At 48.2% G+C, this 12,906-nt stretch overlaps 6 protein-coding genes across 6 annotated transcripts; 4 read left to right on the top strand and 2 right to left on the bottom strand.

Annotated features, from left to right (window-relative positions):
• Window positions 1-528: 528 nt before the first annotated feature.
• Window positions 529-1,962, top strand: ABOM_005933 (uncharacterized protein; the record flags this gene model as incomplete). The annotated part of the gene is made up of 6 exons (XM_022533062.1): window positions 529-657; window positions 724-760; window positions 821-888; window positions 959-1,332; window positions 1,419-1,486; window positions 1,565-1,962. The coding sequence occupies 6 exons, from the start codon at window positions 529-531 to the stop codon at window positions 1,960-1,962; spliced, it is 1,074 nt and encodes a 357-aa protein (XP_022387626.1).
• A 486-nt stretch (window positions 1,963-2,448) lies between these two features.
• On the bottom strand, window positions 2,449-3,714 carry ABOM_005932 (uncharacterized protein; the record flags this gene model as incomplete). Its single annotated transcript, XM_022533061.1, has 1 exon — window positions 2,449-3,714. One exon carries the CDS (start codon window positions 3,712-3,714, stop codon window positions 2,449-2,451), a length of 1,266 nt encoding a protein of 421 aa, XP_022387625.1.
• Window positions 3,715-4,025: 311 nt separating this feature from the next.
• On the bottom strand, window positions 4,026-5,339 carry pgxC (putative extracellular exo-polygalacturonase; the record flags this gene model as incomplete). Its single annotated transcript, XM_022533060.1, has 1 exon — window positions 4,026-5,339. The coding sequence occupies one exon, from the start codon at window positions 5,337-5,339 to the stop codon at window positions 4,026-4,028; it is 1,314 nt and encodes a 437-aa protein (XP_022387655.1).
• A 1,769-nt stretch (window positions 5,340-7,108) lies between these two features.
• ABOM_005930 (uncharacterized protein) lies at window positions 7,109-7,510 on the top strand (the record flags this gene model as incomplete). The annotated part of the gene is made up of 2 exons (XM_022533059.1): window positions 7,109-7,179; window positions 7,270-7,510. The coding sequence occupies 2 exons, from the start codon at window positions 7,109-7,111 to the stop codon at window positions 7,508-7,510; spliced, it is 312 nt and encodes a 103-aa protein (XP_022387654.1).
• A 628-nt stretch (window positions 7,511-8,138) lies between these two features.
• ABOM_005929 (class I SAM-dependent methyltransferase) lies at window positions 8,139-9,084 on the top strand (the record flags this gene model as incomplete). Its single annotated transcript, XM_022533058.1, has 3 exons — window positions 8,139-8,289; window positions 8,320-8,857; window positions 8,913-9,084. 3 exons carry the CDS (start codon window positions 8,139-8,141, stop codon window positions 9,082-9,084), a joined length of 861 nt encoding a protein of 286 aa, XP_022387614.1.
• A 416-nt stretch (window positions 9,085-9,500) lies between these two features.
• Window positions 9,501-10,139, top strand: ABOM_005928 (SRPBCC domain-containing protein; the record flags this gene model as incomplete). The annotated part of the gene is made up of 1 exon (XM_022533057.1): window positions 9,501-10,139. The coding sequence occupies one exon, from the start codon at window positions 9,501-9,503 to the stop codon at window positions 10,137-10,139; it is 639 nt and encodes a 212-aa protein (XP_022387615.1).
• Window positions 10,140-12,906: the final 2,767 nt, after the last annotated feature.

Here is a 12,906-nt window from a genome sequence, read left to right as displayed (position 1 = left end):
ATATAACAGACGACTACAATGTATATTTTACTTTGCAATTACCCATTTTTATCTTCATTGTGAAATCTATGTAGGATAGCACCGACATTTGTGCCTTTTACTCCCTCTGTGCATTCTTGGATAACGTTGGCTCACTGTGTTCGAGTGCCATGAAACACGAAAGTATGCTATTGAACGCAACTCAATTGCCCCTGAGGGCCCAGCCCAAGGGACTTCTTGGGTCCACCTCGTGAATTGCCGAGTTGTCTGTGGCTGCTTGAATCATGCAGGGCGGGAACCATGGATGCAACTGCCGGATTGCCCAATGGGGTACTAGGGCTAAGAAATTCCCGGGACTCTTGACGCAATTGATTCTGAATATACATCGCTTTCGTCAATGGCTGGACAATTGGCCACAAATGCTTGGAAAAGTTTCGGTGCCTGCGTTTGAAACCCCTCAGCCATGCCAGGACAGAAGTCGTTCAGAAGATATTCTACCGGGGGTCAAACCATGCAGCCACTCTATGGTAACCACCACCAAATCGCAGGATGTACGTGGTACCGGTCACCGTGACCTTTCTCGTGGTATCGATAGTGATAGTCCTTGTGCGCCTATACACTCGACTCTATTTTGTCCGAACGGCGGGCTGGGATGATCTGGTGATTGGGTTCGCCCTGGTATGTGTCAACCGATAAAGAAGAACAGAACGTGCTATGGAACTAATGAAAGCCATTCCATTCCAGCTCGCAGAGATCGGGCTATTCGTCTGTATCATGATAGGTAACCAACCATGCATCACTTTACGTTCTTTCCCAAAACGCCACTAATACCGATCCTCAGAGGTGCGCCATGGCCTAGGAGAAAGCATGGAAACACTCAGCCTGGAGACCGTCGAGAGTCAACTCAAGGTATACCTATCCACACATACACATATGTCCTATAATCACAACACGTACCTAACACATCTATCTCACCCAGGCCTTATGGGCCAGCATCCCATTATACAACCTAAGTCTCAACCTAACCAAGGCCTCCATGGTCCTGCTGTATCTGCGCCTCTTCCCGCTGAGAACCTATCACGTCGTCCTGGTCATCGTCCTGATCTTCGTCATCATCACCGGCCTGTGGATGGTCTTCGCCTCCTTCTTCATGTGCATCCCCATCCGCGGCGCCTGGGACCTCTCCAGTCCCCAAAAATGTATCCCCAGAGAAGTCCTCTGGAGCCTCAATGCCGCCCTCCAGATAGTCACCGACATGACTATCGTCATTCTGCCCATGCCGCTACTGGCCAAGCTCCAGTTACCTAGGAAGCAGAAGATCGCGCTGATCTTGGTTTTCGCATTGGGAACTTTGTTCGTCTACCTCCCTTTCCAACGTTCAACTTTCAACTTCCAGCTTCCAATATACACAATGTGAAACTAACGGTATCTGATCCCAGTGGCTGCGCAGTAAGCATAGTTCGCCTAACAGCCCTCGTTCAAATGATCCAAAGCACAGACCGAACAAGTAAGTAACATACATACATACATACATACCCCCCTGGTAAATCCCAAACCTACCCATCAACTAACAACAAACCCCCAGAATACAACGCCGCCGCAGCAAACTGGTCCTTCATTGAAGCCAGCGTCGCCATCATCTGCGCCTGTCTGCCGCCTCTCCGTCCCATCATCGTACACATCTGCCCCCGTATCTTCCTCTCCCAGGACCGCAGCCAATCAGAGAAACCGGCGTGTGACGGCCTCTACATGCCGAATCCGTTCCGGTTCCAGAATCATAGTTACTCGGCGAGTGTGACGGGGAACTGTTCGACGAATCATGATGGCAGGGATCCGAGTATGCATCGGCATCCGGAGGTGGATGGGATTCAGGTCGTGAGTGAGGTTCATTGGGATCTGAATTCGGCGGATAGTGCGGAGGAGACGCATTCTCAGCGTGGGTTGAGGCCTTCCGGGAGGAGTTTTTCGGTAGGTCGGGGTTGATTTTTGGGGGGGAGATCTTGATTATTGCGTTCTGGAGATAGAATAGAGAGATATAGATACCCTTTTCTTTTGTTGGTTTGGTGGTCTGGATTTGGTTTCTTGGATTTATCATCCTTGTTTCTTACGTATATCATTGCTAACGACACCAGTCCGTAGACTTGTGCAACGGTGTCTTTTGTTGCACACCGGAATATACTCGGTATGGACCATGTCTAGTAGACGTCCAGTAGCTTACAGAGGCTATTCCGACGGTGAAGGTTGTGATGTGTACTCCAGCCAGATGCACCATTCAACATTGGACAATGAGCAACCTCTAGGATCTACCTAAATTAACGAAGTATGGCGATCAAGAGCAGCTGGAGAACAAAAGCTAGTAATGTGGTAGCCCGTGATAGTAATAAGCAAATCATAAAGAGTGCACACTTTCAATCTTATAGTCATGCATTCTCCGTAGTTCCAAGCCACCCGTGTAGGTTTTCCCCTACGTTAGAATAATGAAAATGGCTTGAACCCCCTCGCCTTCAAACGTCGTTTTGAAGATGCTTGTGGTAACGGCGATTTTGTGGTTTGAGGTGAAGCCTCACATGAGCGGCGTGAGATATCATACAGGTCCATGTCCTCGTACCGAGCAGATTGAGTACCTATCCTCAATCTGCTATCTAGACTAGTGTCGGAGGGCGAGTGTGGAAAAATGAGTGACTGGTCGACGGGAAATGTTGGGAGCTCCTCGTGTTTGTTTGGGTGTGAGCCCGTCTTATGCTTAGGATGGTAATTAGATCCATATGGCTTGGGCCCCGATGATGCCCCTTGTATAGGAACTGGTTGTGTTTCTCTTGTAGCAGGATGATCGTGCTCCTGTGGCGCGGACCTCAACGGGGACTTTGGTGGTATAGGAACTGGTTGCGGTTCCTCTCTAGCGGGATTCTGTTGCTTGGACTTCGACGGGGACGCTGGTGTAAGACTTCCTCCCATTTCCTGGATCTCATCACCCGACAACGGTGCGGCAGGTGCATTGCCTACATTGTCGTTTACCTCTGTGATCTCGTCGGGGTCATACGCCTGATTACTCTGGGGTTGGCCCTGAGCACTCAGGCCAGCCGCAGCGGTTTGCGGATTTGGAGCGCTTGGCAAATTGGCAGGAGCTGGAGGATCCTCAGGATCCAGAAACTCGTCAGCGGTTAGTTCTTGACTATTCCGGTTCTGTTGTTTACGTAAATCTTTCAAAGATATCGATTCGTTCGTTCGTTCTCGACGCCTTTGGCAGATGCCTTTAATGAAACACACTCCAACAAAAGGGCTCTGCAGATTCGCATAATAAGGGGGTTCGGTGAAACATGCAGGGTATCCAGATGTGTAAAAGAGCGGCTGTTTCAAGGACATTAGATAGCTTGAGGCCAGAGGAGAAAGTGCCTCCTGTGATGACTGTGAGAGAAATGCACCGGCGTAGGTCTTGTTTGGTTTCGTAAGTGGTAAGGGAGGGTACTGAGAGCTATGTCTAGTCTTCCCGCTCTGCTCCGAGACGCTTCGATGAAGACTATCGAGACTGGCGCTGCAGTGGTGGCAGACGACGTCGTATTCACCGATGCGCGGGATAGAGCTGAAACTAGCAGGAGCCATGGCAGTGAACAATGACATATCATTCCAGTCCCAGTTTCCAACTTGAATCCACGTCGGTAGCTCGTCGACTGGGATCAAGGGCACAAATGAACCTTGAGGCCGAATGATATAGAACCTGGGATATGGTTGTAGCATGAAGTAAGTAATATGGCTGAGTGTAAGAGAAGAATAACGAATGACTGTGGTAGTAGCGAGTGTTAGAAAAGTAAATGACAGATGACGATAAGAGAGAGATGGTTGAATAGTGAAAGTCTGAGATTCGAGAGGATATTAAGTGCTGACTACATGCATGTCATTGAGGGAAGTCACGGCTGCATTCAACCGTCTGGGAAAGTACAACGCCTGAAAGTCACGGCCACAGTACGTACTGGCGACCGATTGACAGATGTAGAAAGCATGTGTATCTATATACATGATATCTCTCAATGACTATGACTATCGAGAGGTTATACTGAAGTGAATGTCCCATTGCTACAGCTGAACCCCAGGTTTGGATTCAGCTCTGCCGTAGCCTTCATGCAGATGACGCTTGCTGGTTCCAGAGCTTGTGGATAGAGTTGGATGTTCTTTGTAACAAAGTTCTTACAGGACTTGTCCGTGTTGCACTCTATTATGACTGCCTCCGTGTGCTTCAAGTTCGGAAGTCCGGCGTTATACCAGCAAGGGTCGGTTGCGCATGATCCATCACCGGGTTGATACGAGTTAATTGAGCCGGAGAAGTCTTCCCAGGTAAAGTCCTCCATCATCACTGAGGACTCGGCATCAGCACCATCTCGCGAGACGCTTTGGTCATAGTAACTCTGGGTTACAAAGATCGGGAACGTTACGTTGTATACACGAATGTTTTTCCAAGTCACGTTCTGGACGAGCCCCTGGCCACCCGTCCAGGACTTGAAGCGAGCAGCGTACAGAGCGTCGATCACGGTTACGTCCTCAAATCTGAGGTTGGTTATGTTGACAATGTCCGAGGGATCTTTTCCTAGCGATCCAATGCTCATACCATGGGATTGGTAGCCAATCGTATTTCTCTCGAATACAATGTTGTGTGATTCGGATCCGACTGCGATCGCATCGTCGCCATTATACATCACGCTGTCAGAAATGCGGATATTGGTACCCTTAATGTCGAACGCATCAGTGTTGAATGGGAAGCTGCCAGTAGATGAAGCGTCCACAATGGCGTGGCTGACAGTGATATCTTCACCATGAAGCTTCATGTTCCAAGCAATCGGCTTGCCAGACCTGAAGTATTTGATCGACGCCTGGCTGGTTTTGTAGCTCATGAGATGAGGCCGGCCGGAGATTCCAGTGCCATTGGGAGGGTTTGCGTCCCACCAGGCCTGGCCGTAGGATTTAATCCAACCATTGTTCACATCTTCGGGCCCAGTCCAATCCACACGGGGTCCTTCCAAAGTAAACCAAGTAGAAGTGCCTGCATTAACAATGTCCCGCACTGCCGAGATGTTTTGCGGAAGATGCAGGTTTCCATGCATCTGTATCTCCACGTTGCTCAGATTTGTGGCCTTGATCGGCTGGAAAATGTTATAGTCAACGCCTTCTTGGAAGACAATGACTGAGTTGGTCGCGCATTGCGCGAAGACTCTAGACACTTCGTGGGAGTCGTCTGCAGTGCCATTGGAAGAGCGTACCACACAACGACGGCCTCGGGCATCGGGCGAAGAGCTATTTCCTGCTGCGCCGTGTGCCAGGGGCACGGAAGAAAGGAGGAAAGCCAGAAAGGCTGTCTTGGGGGTTAGCATAGTGTATGCCGGTTGGAGGGACAATAATCACTGACAAAAGATAATAGAGGAAGACTACATGGCTATCCTGCCCAGTCGCTGGTCTTTATATCCTCACTCGAACGGGGTACACTGCTGTGCGAAGCATTGGATTGCCTTTACTTGTTACGAGATGACCCCAAATAGCAGGTACATCGACCCACTGCCCGGAGAAATTGGCGTTGGAGTGCTAAGAAGCCATGTCCTAGCCGTGCTTCCGTCTCCACAGCTTGGCCTCGAATTGGTGGAGAAATTATGCCGTCGACCAAATGTCTATTACTCTTGGCTGCGGACCTGCGGTACAGTACTTGCCTTGATCCGAAAAAGCCTCGAGGAGTCCTAAGGCCTGACCTATGCTTGTATATTGCTAACTGTGTTATTTTGTTTTGGGGTTTTTGGAGCTATGCCAGAGCGTCGGCTCCATTCCCATTAACAATCATAATAGCATACCATGTGATAGTTATAAAGTGTCAAATACTTAGTAATGGCGATCCCAAACTGACTGTTTCAAAAAGTTTCATGCATCTTTACCTCTAACAGCACCACTTTAATCCCAATGGTTAAATGGGTAAGTAGTTGCTCCCATCTCGCACATCATGATAGGTATATACAGCCGTATAAGCAAAAACTTAATTTGCTTCAAGTCGGCCAAAGCCAGCTGAGTTTTTAAGAACCACCCAGCTCTGGCTAGAAAAACATACCTTCCATCACGAAGTCAGGAGTCAGGAGCTGAGTCTACTAGGCTGAATCATATCAACATGGCAGATGCATAGTTAATTAAACAACGTATGATTCTTAGTCCAAATCGCTACCCGAGCTATTAAAGGAAAGTGATTTTGACGGGGTTATCGCCTAGTCAGAACTCAGTAGTCCCTTTCTATATATTTTTCCAAGTGAAACTGTATAAGCAATCACTAAATTTAGATTAGCGGTGATTATCACGTATGTGTTGGTTCCCTCGCAGATGTACGCTCTGGACCCCCCGGCATCCATAGTACGCATTTAGACTTCTCATGAACTTATCGAAACTGAAGCTGAGCATATGCTGAGAGATATAATGATCATATAAGCGCTTCCAATATATATATATATAGTAAGCTAATTCTAAATGGTAAACGACACGAGAGTACTGGGCTGAACTGCAATCCATTCAGCAACCGAACCATCTTACCAGTTGAGAGAATCCATATATTATGAAGAATTCAAAGATAGTATATTAACCAAGAGGAAGTCCATGCCGCCTCTTGAGTTGGTAGTATAAGAACGAGAAACAGTCCCTAGACAGCATGTTTTACCAGCGTAAGCTGTTCTATGAAAAAAGTCGAAGGTTAGTTAGGGCTAGCACCTGGCCCGATATCGGGGAGACTCTCACTCCGTCACCATGCTTCCTGCAGGAGCATGAAAGTGCATTACGTGGGAATGATAGGCTATGTAAATTTAGGTATTAGATATTTATGGTTAGTGTCCGCTGCGAGTGACACTGCGCATAGTGCAAGATCAGGCCACCAAAATTACGACAGCTTCCCTCTGCAGGAGCTTGGATGCCTATTTATCTCTCAGAGCTTGTCACAGACGAGGTTGATCTGCAGAAGGAAGGTGTGTTCTGGTAGATCTGTACATGTTTAAACTACAATTGTGGGTCATTTCATAGCAGCACCTATTCCAACAGCACTCAGAGGTACGTGCCGCCTTCAGAACACCGAGCATTTCCATGCTCGTGTGCTACGCAAATCACGGATCGTACGTACGCTATGCGGGAGCCTGCCACTGCACCGTGGGGTCTGAGTATCAGCGAAGCCAATTTTAAGAAGCTCAAAGCCGGGTTCGAGCCTCAGGATTAGGATGACAAATGGCGCGTCTTGGTCACGGATCAGAGCCGGAGCGGCAGCATCACTATCCACCTTGCTCGAAGCGGGACGGGCAAGGAAATCTATATGCTTGTTGTGAAGCCAAGCGACGGTGACAGCAACACTGGTGTGAAGATCGAAGCTATCACCTGGGAACAGAATAAGGGTGGAATTCGCATCTCGGAGGAGCAGGCCAAGAAGGAAGTAGTGATTATAACCAGACGCCTTCTGGAGTGTGATTTTGATGCGCCTCCAGAGTATGATGTCTCAGATCTGTGGAATCATCCTGCTGCTCAGATAAAGTGAGCAAATATTTCTTTTCTGCCTCTATGCCAAATTGTCAATAGACACCGCATCGCGCGAAGTCCCCGTAGGAATGCAACATTGTTAAGGTCCTATGTTCACCGAGACCATCACAGCAGTCACTGCGCCACCGCTGACTGGCTTTTAATAGGACGGAGTATCAGTACTGGAACGCTCGATAGTCTATCTGCAATCTCACCCTTCCCTACCTGGCATCCTTAGTCGCACGTTGATCAGATTCTGCCCCCATCACCCGCCCCTCACAACCGTGTGAGTTCAGGGTGGCGCTGCTCACCTACTAAAATAAGAAGGGCAGATGTCAGGGTGCTCGTAGATTTTTGCTCGGTAGTCCAAGGGTTGTAGGTTCGCACAGCGACGCATTTTAGCCTGGACAATACGCTGACCAGTATGCATGTTGTATGGAGGAAGACTGCGGTTAGCAGCGGCCGACCAGCACGGAACCTCCCGCCCGCTATTCTGTAGTTCTATCTATGCTCACGCCCTCCGATGTCGGTCCTGGTCTCTATTCTGATACCACCCTCATGATTTACTTATAAAGGCTATGGTAGCCGGTGTAATAATTAGAGGAGCATCACTGATTGAGCCTTAATTTCGTGGAAAGTGGCCCAAAATGACTGGACAGGATCAGAAAGCCGACATGTGGTCAGCCGATGTTTACGGCGAAAAAGTGGCTCCATTCGTTGCAGTCTTGACAGAGAAGATCGTTTCCTGGCTCGATCCTAAGCCTACCGGCAAGCTACTTCACATGGACAAGAGAGCGTGTCTAGTTTTGTGTTGCTAATGCACAACAGATGAAGTCCTCGACGTCGGCTGCGGGGACGGCGTCCTAACTGCCAAATTAGCCTCCCATGTTAAACGGATCGTTGGCGTTGACGCCTCGCCGAATATGATAGAGCACTTCCAAAGAACACATTCCGATATTGAATCCCGCGTCGTGGACTGCCGACGTTTGGATCAAGTGTCAGATCTCACTGACGGAAAGTTTGACAAAGTCTTCTCCAATGCTGCCTTACATTGGATCTTACGCGACCCGGAAACCCGGTCTAACATGGTCAAGGGCTGCTTCAATGCGCTCAAGCCAGGTGGAATTTTTGTGAGTGAATCCGGTGCGCTCGGAAACGTAGCCGAGGTGCATGCAGCAATCGTCAGTGCTCTGGTCATTCAAGGAATTCCAGTTGAAGAAGCCCGAGCAGCTTCACCTTGGTGGTTCCCTTCCCAAGAAGCTATGAAACAGCTTCTTGAAGGAGAAGGCTTCCAGTGGGTCAAGGGCGAGGCAGAACTCAGACAGACAAAACTGACTGATCACAAAGAAGGCGGTATTGAAGGATGGTATATACTCGAGTGATTCAGTGTCTAGAGAAATTAGTCGCTAATCAAGTTCTAGGATCCGCCTTTTCTGTGAGCCTTTCCTTCAGGTTTTACCAACTGTGGAGGCTCGCAATGCAGCTGTCAAACATGCTGTTGACGTCCTCGAGGGTGTTGGAAGGCATCAACACGATGGCTCCTTTACAGTTAATTACATTCGACTTCGGTTTGTGGCGCAGAAACCGTTTTAGGGGATAAGGACATATTCAAGGAAACACTCTATTCCTTCCATGGCTCTGGCCTGAGTGCTTTAAGAAAGCGGAAGTAGCCCGGAGTGGTCGTCAATGACTGCCAAGATCTGAATTAGCATTTTTATGATCAATGTCGAAATACAAGTTGTGAAGAGTTCAGCATCTTGTCAGGATAAGATTGTTCATCCAGCTTATATTCCAATACTAGATACTAGTAGCAGCTTTGCAACCAACGACCATAAAAAAGAGCACTAGGCAACTAGCGCGGATGTCAGATGAGGTCACTGGAACTCGGCTATCTTGCCGGCGGAGCCAAAGCTTATAATGACCAGTCATTTCCCTTCAAATATCACCACAAACAAACAGAGCTCCTATAACAACTTCTACTATACACACCAACAAATCACCATCGAATAATGACATCTACCCCACCATCATCTGCCGCGACACTGGCGTCCAAATCAACCCCAAGCATCTCAGCCTCCGACGCAGTGCTGCATATCGAGAGCGCCACGTCGATCGCGGCCCCCTGCCAAGATGTCTGGGATGTCCTAATTGATACCTCCACCTGGCCCTCGTGGAATACATTCGTTCCACGGGTCACCATTCGCGAACAGCCGGGCTCCGACTCTCAGTCTACTCCCGATGATCTTTCCCCGAAGCTCCAGATGGGAACTAAAATGACCTTTCATGTCCATATGGATCCATCGTCGGCCAGTGAGCAAGATGTGGGCCTGGTCGTGACTGAGTTTGAGCCCCCGAGTGCCAATCCCCCTAAGCCTGGACGCATTGTGTGGGTTGCGGATCTAACGGCTAAGGGGAGCATGCCGGCATTCCTTTTGACGGCGGAGAGGGTTCATGAGGTTGAGGAGTTTGATGTCCAGGAGGAAGATGGACAGACGAAGCGTGTCACCGAGGTGCGGAATTGGGAGGCGCAGGTTGGGTATCTTGTGTATGTGGTTCGGTGGATGTTTGGGGCCCAGTTGAAAAAGAACTTTGAGGCGTGGGTACAGGACTTGAAGCAGTATGTTGAAGGACAGAAAACGGACAGTTAGGTGGTGATTGTTTCTTGATACCCGGTTATTTGTATTAGCTAAATCTCCCCTATGTTCCGTGAAATTGAGAAGTATTCAGAGTGAATGGAAATCTCATTGATCAATGCCAAGCAGTCTCCAGATTTCGGGTTGTTAACATGGTAGCATTGGAGGCAAATGTTTCAATATAAGATGTATTGAAATTTATTATACAGACAGGAACGATCTTGGCTTAATCGAATCGACGATTAGAGACCAAGTGATTCTCTACGATTAATTTGAGTTAGTTCGAGAGGACAGTCTACTGATATAATAATGATAGTACCGGGGGCGTTTGATCAATAAAATTAATAGCACCAGCAATGGTGAACATGATTACAAGGGAGACATTAGTGATCAGGAACAAAGCAATCGTAGCAAACGTCAAACAGCGGTAGGATGATACAACAGCATGAGCATAAATGATCCCTGCCGCCTCAACATCGTCCAGAATCCTTTTCGCAACTGCCTTTCCTTTCTGTGAAATAGAAAGATCTACCGCTATTATTCTGCTCGTCAAACCCCGCTTAGTCGACGCCTGAAGATTTATTCTTCTTTTCTAGATAATTGATCATCTGCACGGGTTTATCGTATCATTTCCTAGTACAAGGGCTAAAAATGTATTATAGCTAAGAAGTATAACAAGTATGATTGTGAAGAACTATGACAGCAAGGGAGTGACCAACCGCCTTGCTGCGCTCTGCATGTACATGTACCTTCTCAAGCCAGATGCAGGTTGCCCATGCAACAAATGATAATCTGAGTCAAACAGGGACGGAGTGGTCTTGCGGCATTGAAGGGCAGATTTGGTGCTTTGACTCATGGAACTCAGTATAGGCATCCTTCCTGTTGCGGAATCTATGTCTGAGACAGCGCTTTGAGACAATTCAGAGTAAGTAGGAAGAGTTCTATTTCTATTGTATTCTCCACTGTCTGTGTAACAGTTTCCAGATTGAATCGCTGCTATGGCATTTGGTGGTAGGAGGCCAAAAAGGAAGTTGAGCGCATTTGTGAAATTAGTCTATGAGTTGCCAGAAGGGACTATTCCTCTCGCTCAGTTTGAAGTCGATACGTGTTGACTAGAGTTGTACTAGTTAGCCAGCATTTTATCAGTAGATATCTTGGATATTTAGATTGCTCGTATACAACACTCCGGGACTTTTGTCGGGCGCCATCCCAAAGAGGCATAGAAGAAAACATGGATTGTGGGGTGGACAAGTTGACAGAAAACAATGTAGATCAAGTATACAAAATGAAAATTCACATGGGAAATCAACTGACACCGGATAATTTAGAAAACGGGGTGAGTGTAGCGGCAAGAGATATAATATCGCCTAATAAGATGGATTCCTTGATTGCGTATTAGTAAAAACTCACTAGGGCCAAGCACAAGACCATTCAGGGAACGGTCCCTAAAGCATGACGCATGAGGCTATTCAATGACTCGAACTGGAGAAGACCTCGGTTACGTCATATCAAGCCTGAGAACCCCAGGCTCCAGCTCACTGCAGAACATAAGTTGATACCCCGCGTCTACTACTAATGAGCTGTAGTCCTTGGTACTTAGTAGTACTAGTAGTAAGTACTTGGTAGATCGAGCAATGGCCTCTGCTAGTTTGGCCAATCTGTTGCTCCCTTACATGATCTTGAAATGAATTCCTGCAGTTCCGGTAAGTTTGTACTCGGGATACTTGCTCCTGTATGATCGATAGATTGGAAAGGAAAATCCCAAGATGGACGAGTGGGGCGTACTATTGAGAGTGCAATTTCCCTGGCAGATGAGGACCCACGTGGGGGTGGAGATTGGTTCAGAACACCTGCACCGGTGTTACCGTTTCATACAACAACTTCTACTGCCCAGTGCGCAGTAGTACTACCCACAGCGTTTCCGTCAATCCACGGGAACAATGGGTATTCTTCCGGCGTCAGAACGTCGTCTGTTTCGGTAGATTGTTGTCCAAGAACATGGCCAACCCGGAAACGAAGGAATGTTGGCATGGTCAGTACTCTGCAACAAGGAAGGCAATGCAGTGGCGCTGACATTACTATTCGCGCGCAACCACATGAAGCCAGGGAAATCCCGGCATGCATGGACCAGGGTGTGCATCGGTTTGCAAGATAAGATCAAATAAAAACAAAAATAAAAGAGGAGCCTCGGACGAGAGAGAAGAGGGGCGCTCATTTCTGATGGGGTCACCTGACTGCATGCCACGTAATCGGGCTCTTCGTCCGCGTCTCTCCGCTGACTCGGCCATTTGATCGAACTTTTCTAGTTTACACATCAAACTCCCGGGCCTTCACCGAAGAGCACGTAGAAATTGGGACGTTCAGTTCGCCGGCGGAGCGGCGTCAATATTAATTAAGGGCGGAGATGAAATGCAAGAGATGCGATAGGATGATATCCACCGGTTTACTAAATTCGGGCAGCCGAACAGTTCGTGCAGGAGACTAAGGCTGAGTTTGGCATAGTGTCCGTGATGGAAGCTGCAGGATTTCCCGGAAGAGTTTGGTCGCACGCTCGGGGGGCCGTTACACTATGTATGGCATGGATACCAACCTTCAACAAATAACAGATGAAAGGCGACGTACAGGAGAGACGGCGTGAAAGGGATGACCAGAATCTGGGAATAGGAACCCATCATGAGATTGAGATCCCCGAGGAGTGGTGCCATTGTCTCCCCCAGGATTCGTCGTACGTAGTTTCCCGACATCCGGTAGCAAGGATGGCACGACATCTGAATCCGTTCGC

Source organism: Aspergillus bombycis, assembly GCF_001792695.1.
Source record: "Aspergillus bombycis strain NRRL26010 chromosome Unknown contig00063, whole genome shotgun sequence".
NCBI lineage: Eukaryota > Fungi > Ascomycota > Eurotiomycetes > Eurotiales > Aspergillaceae > Aspergillus > Aspergillus bombycis.
The sequence above is the reverse complement of the archived record's forward strand: the minus strand, read 5'-3'. Positions and strand labels throughout refer to the sequence as shown.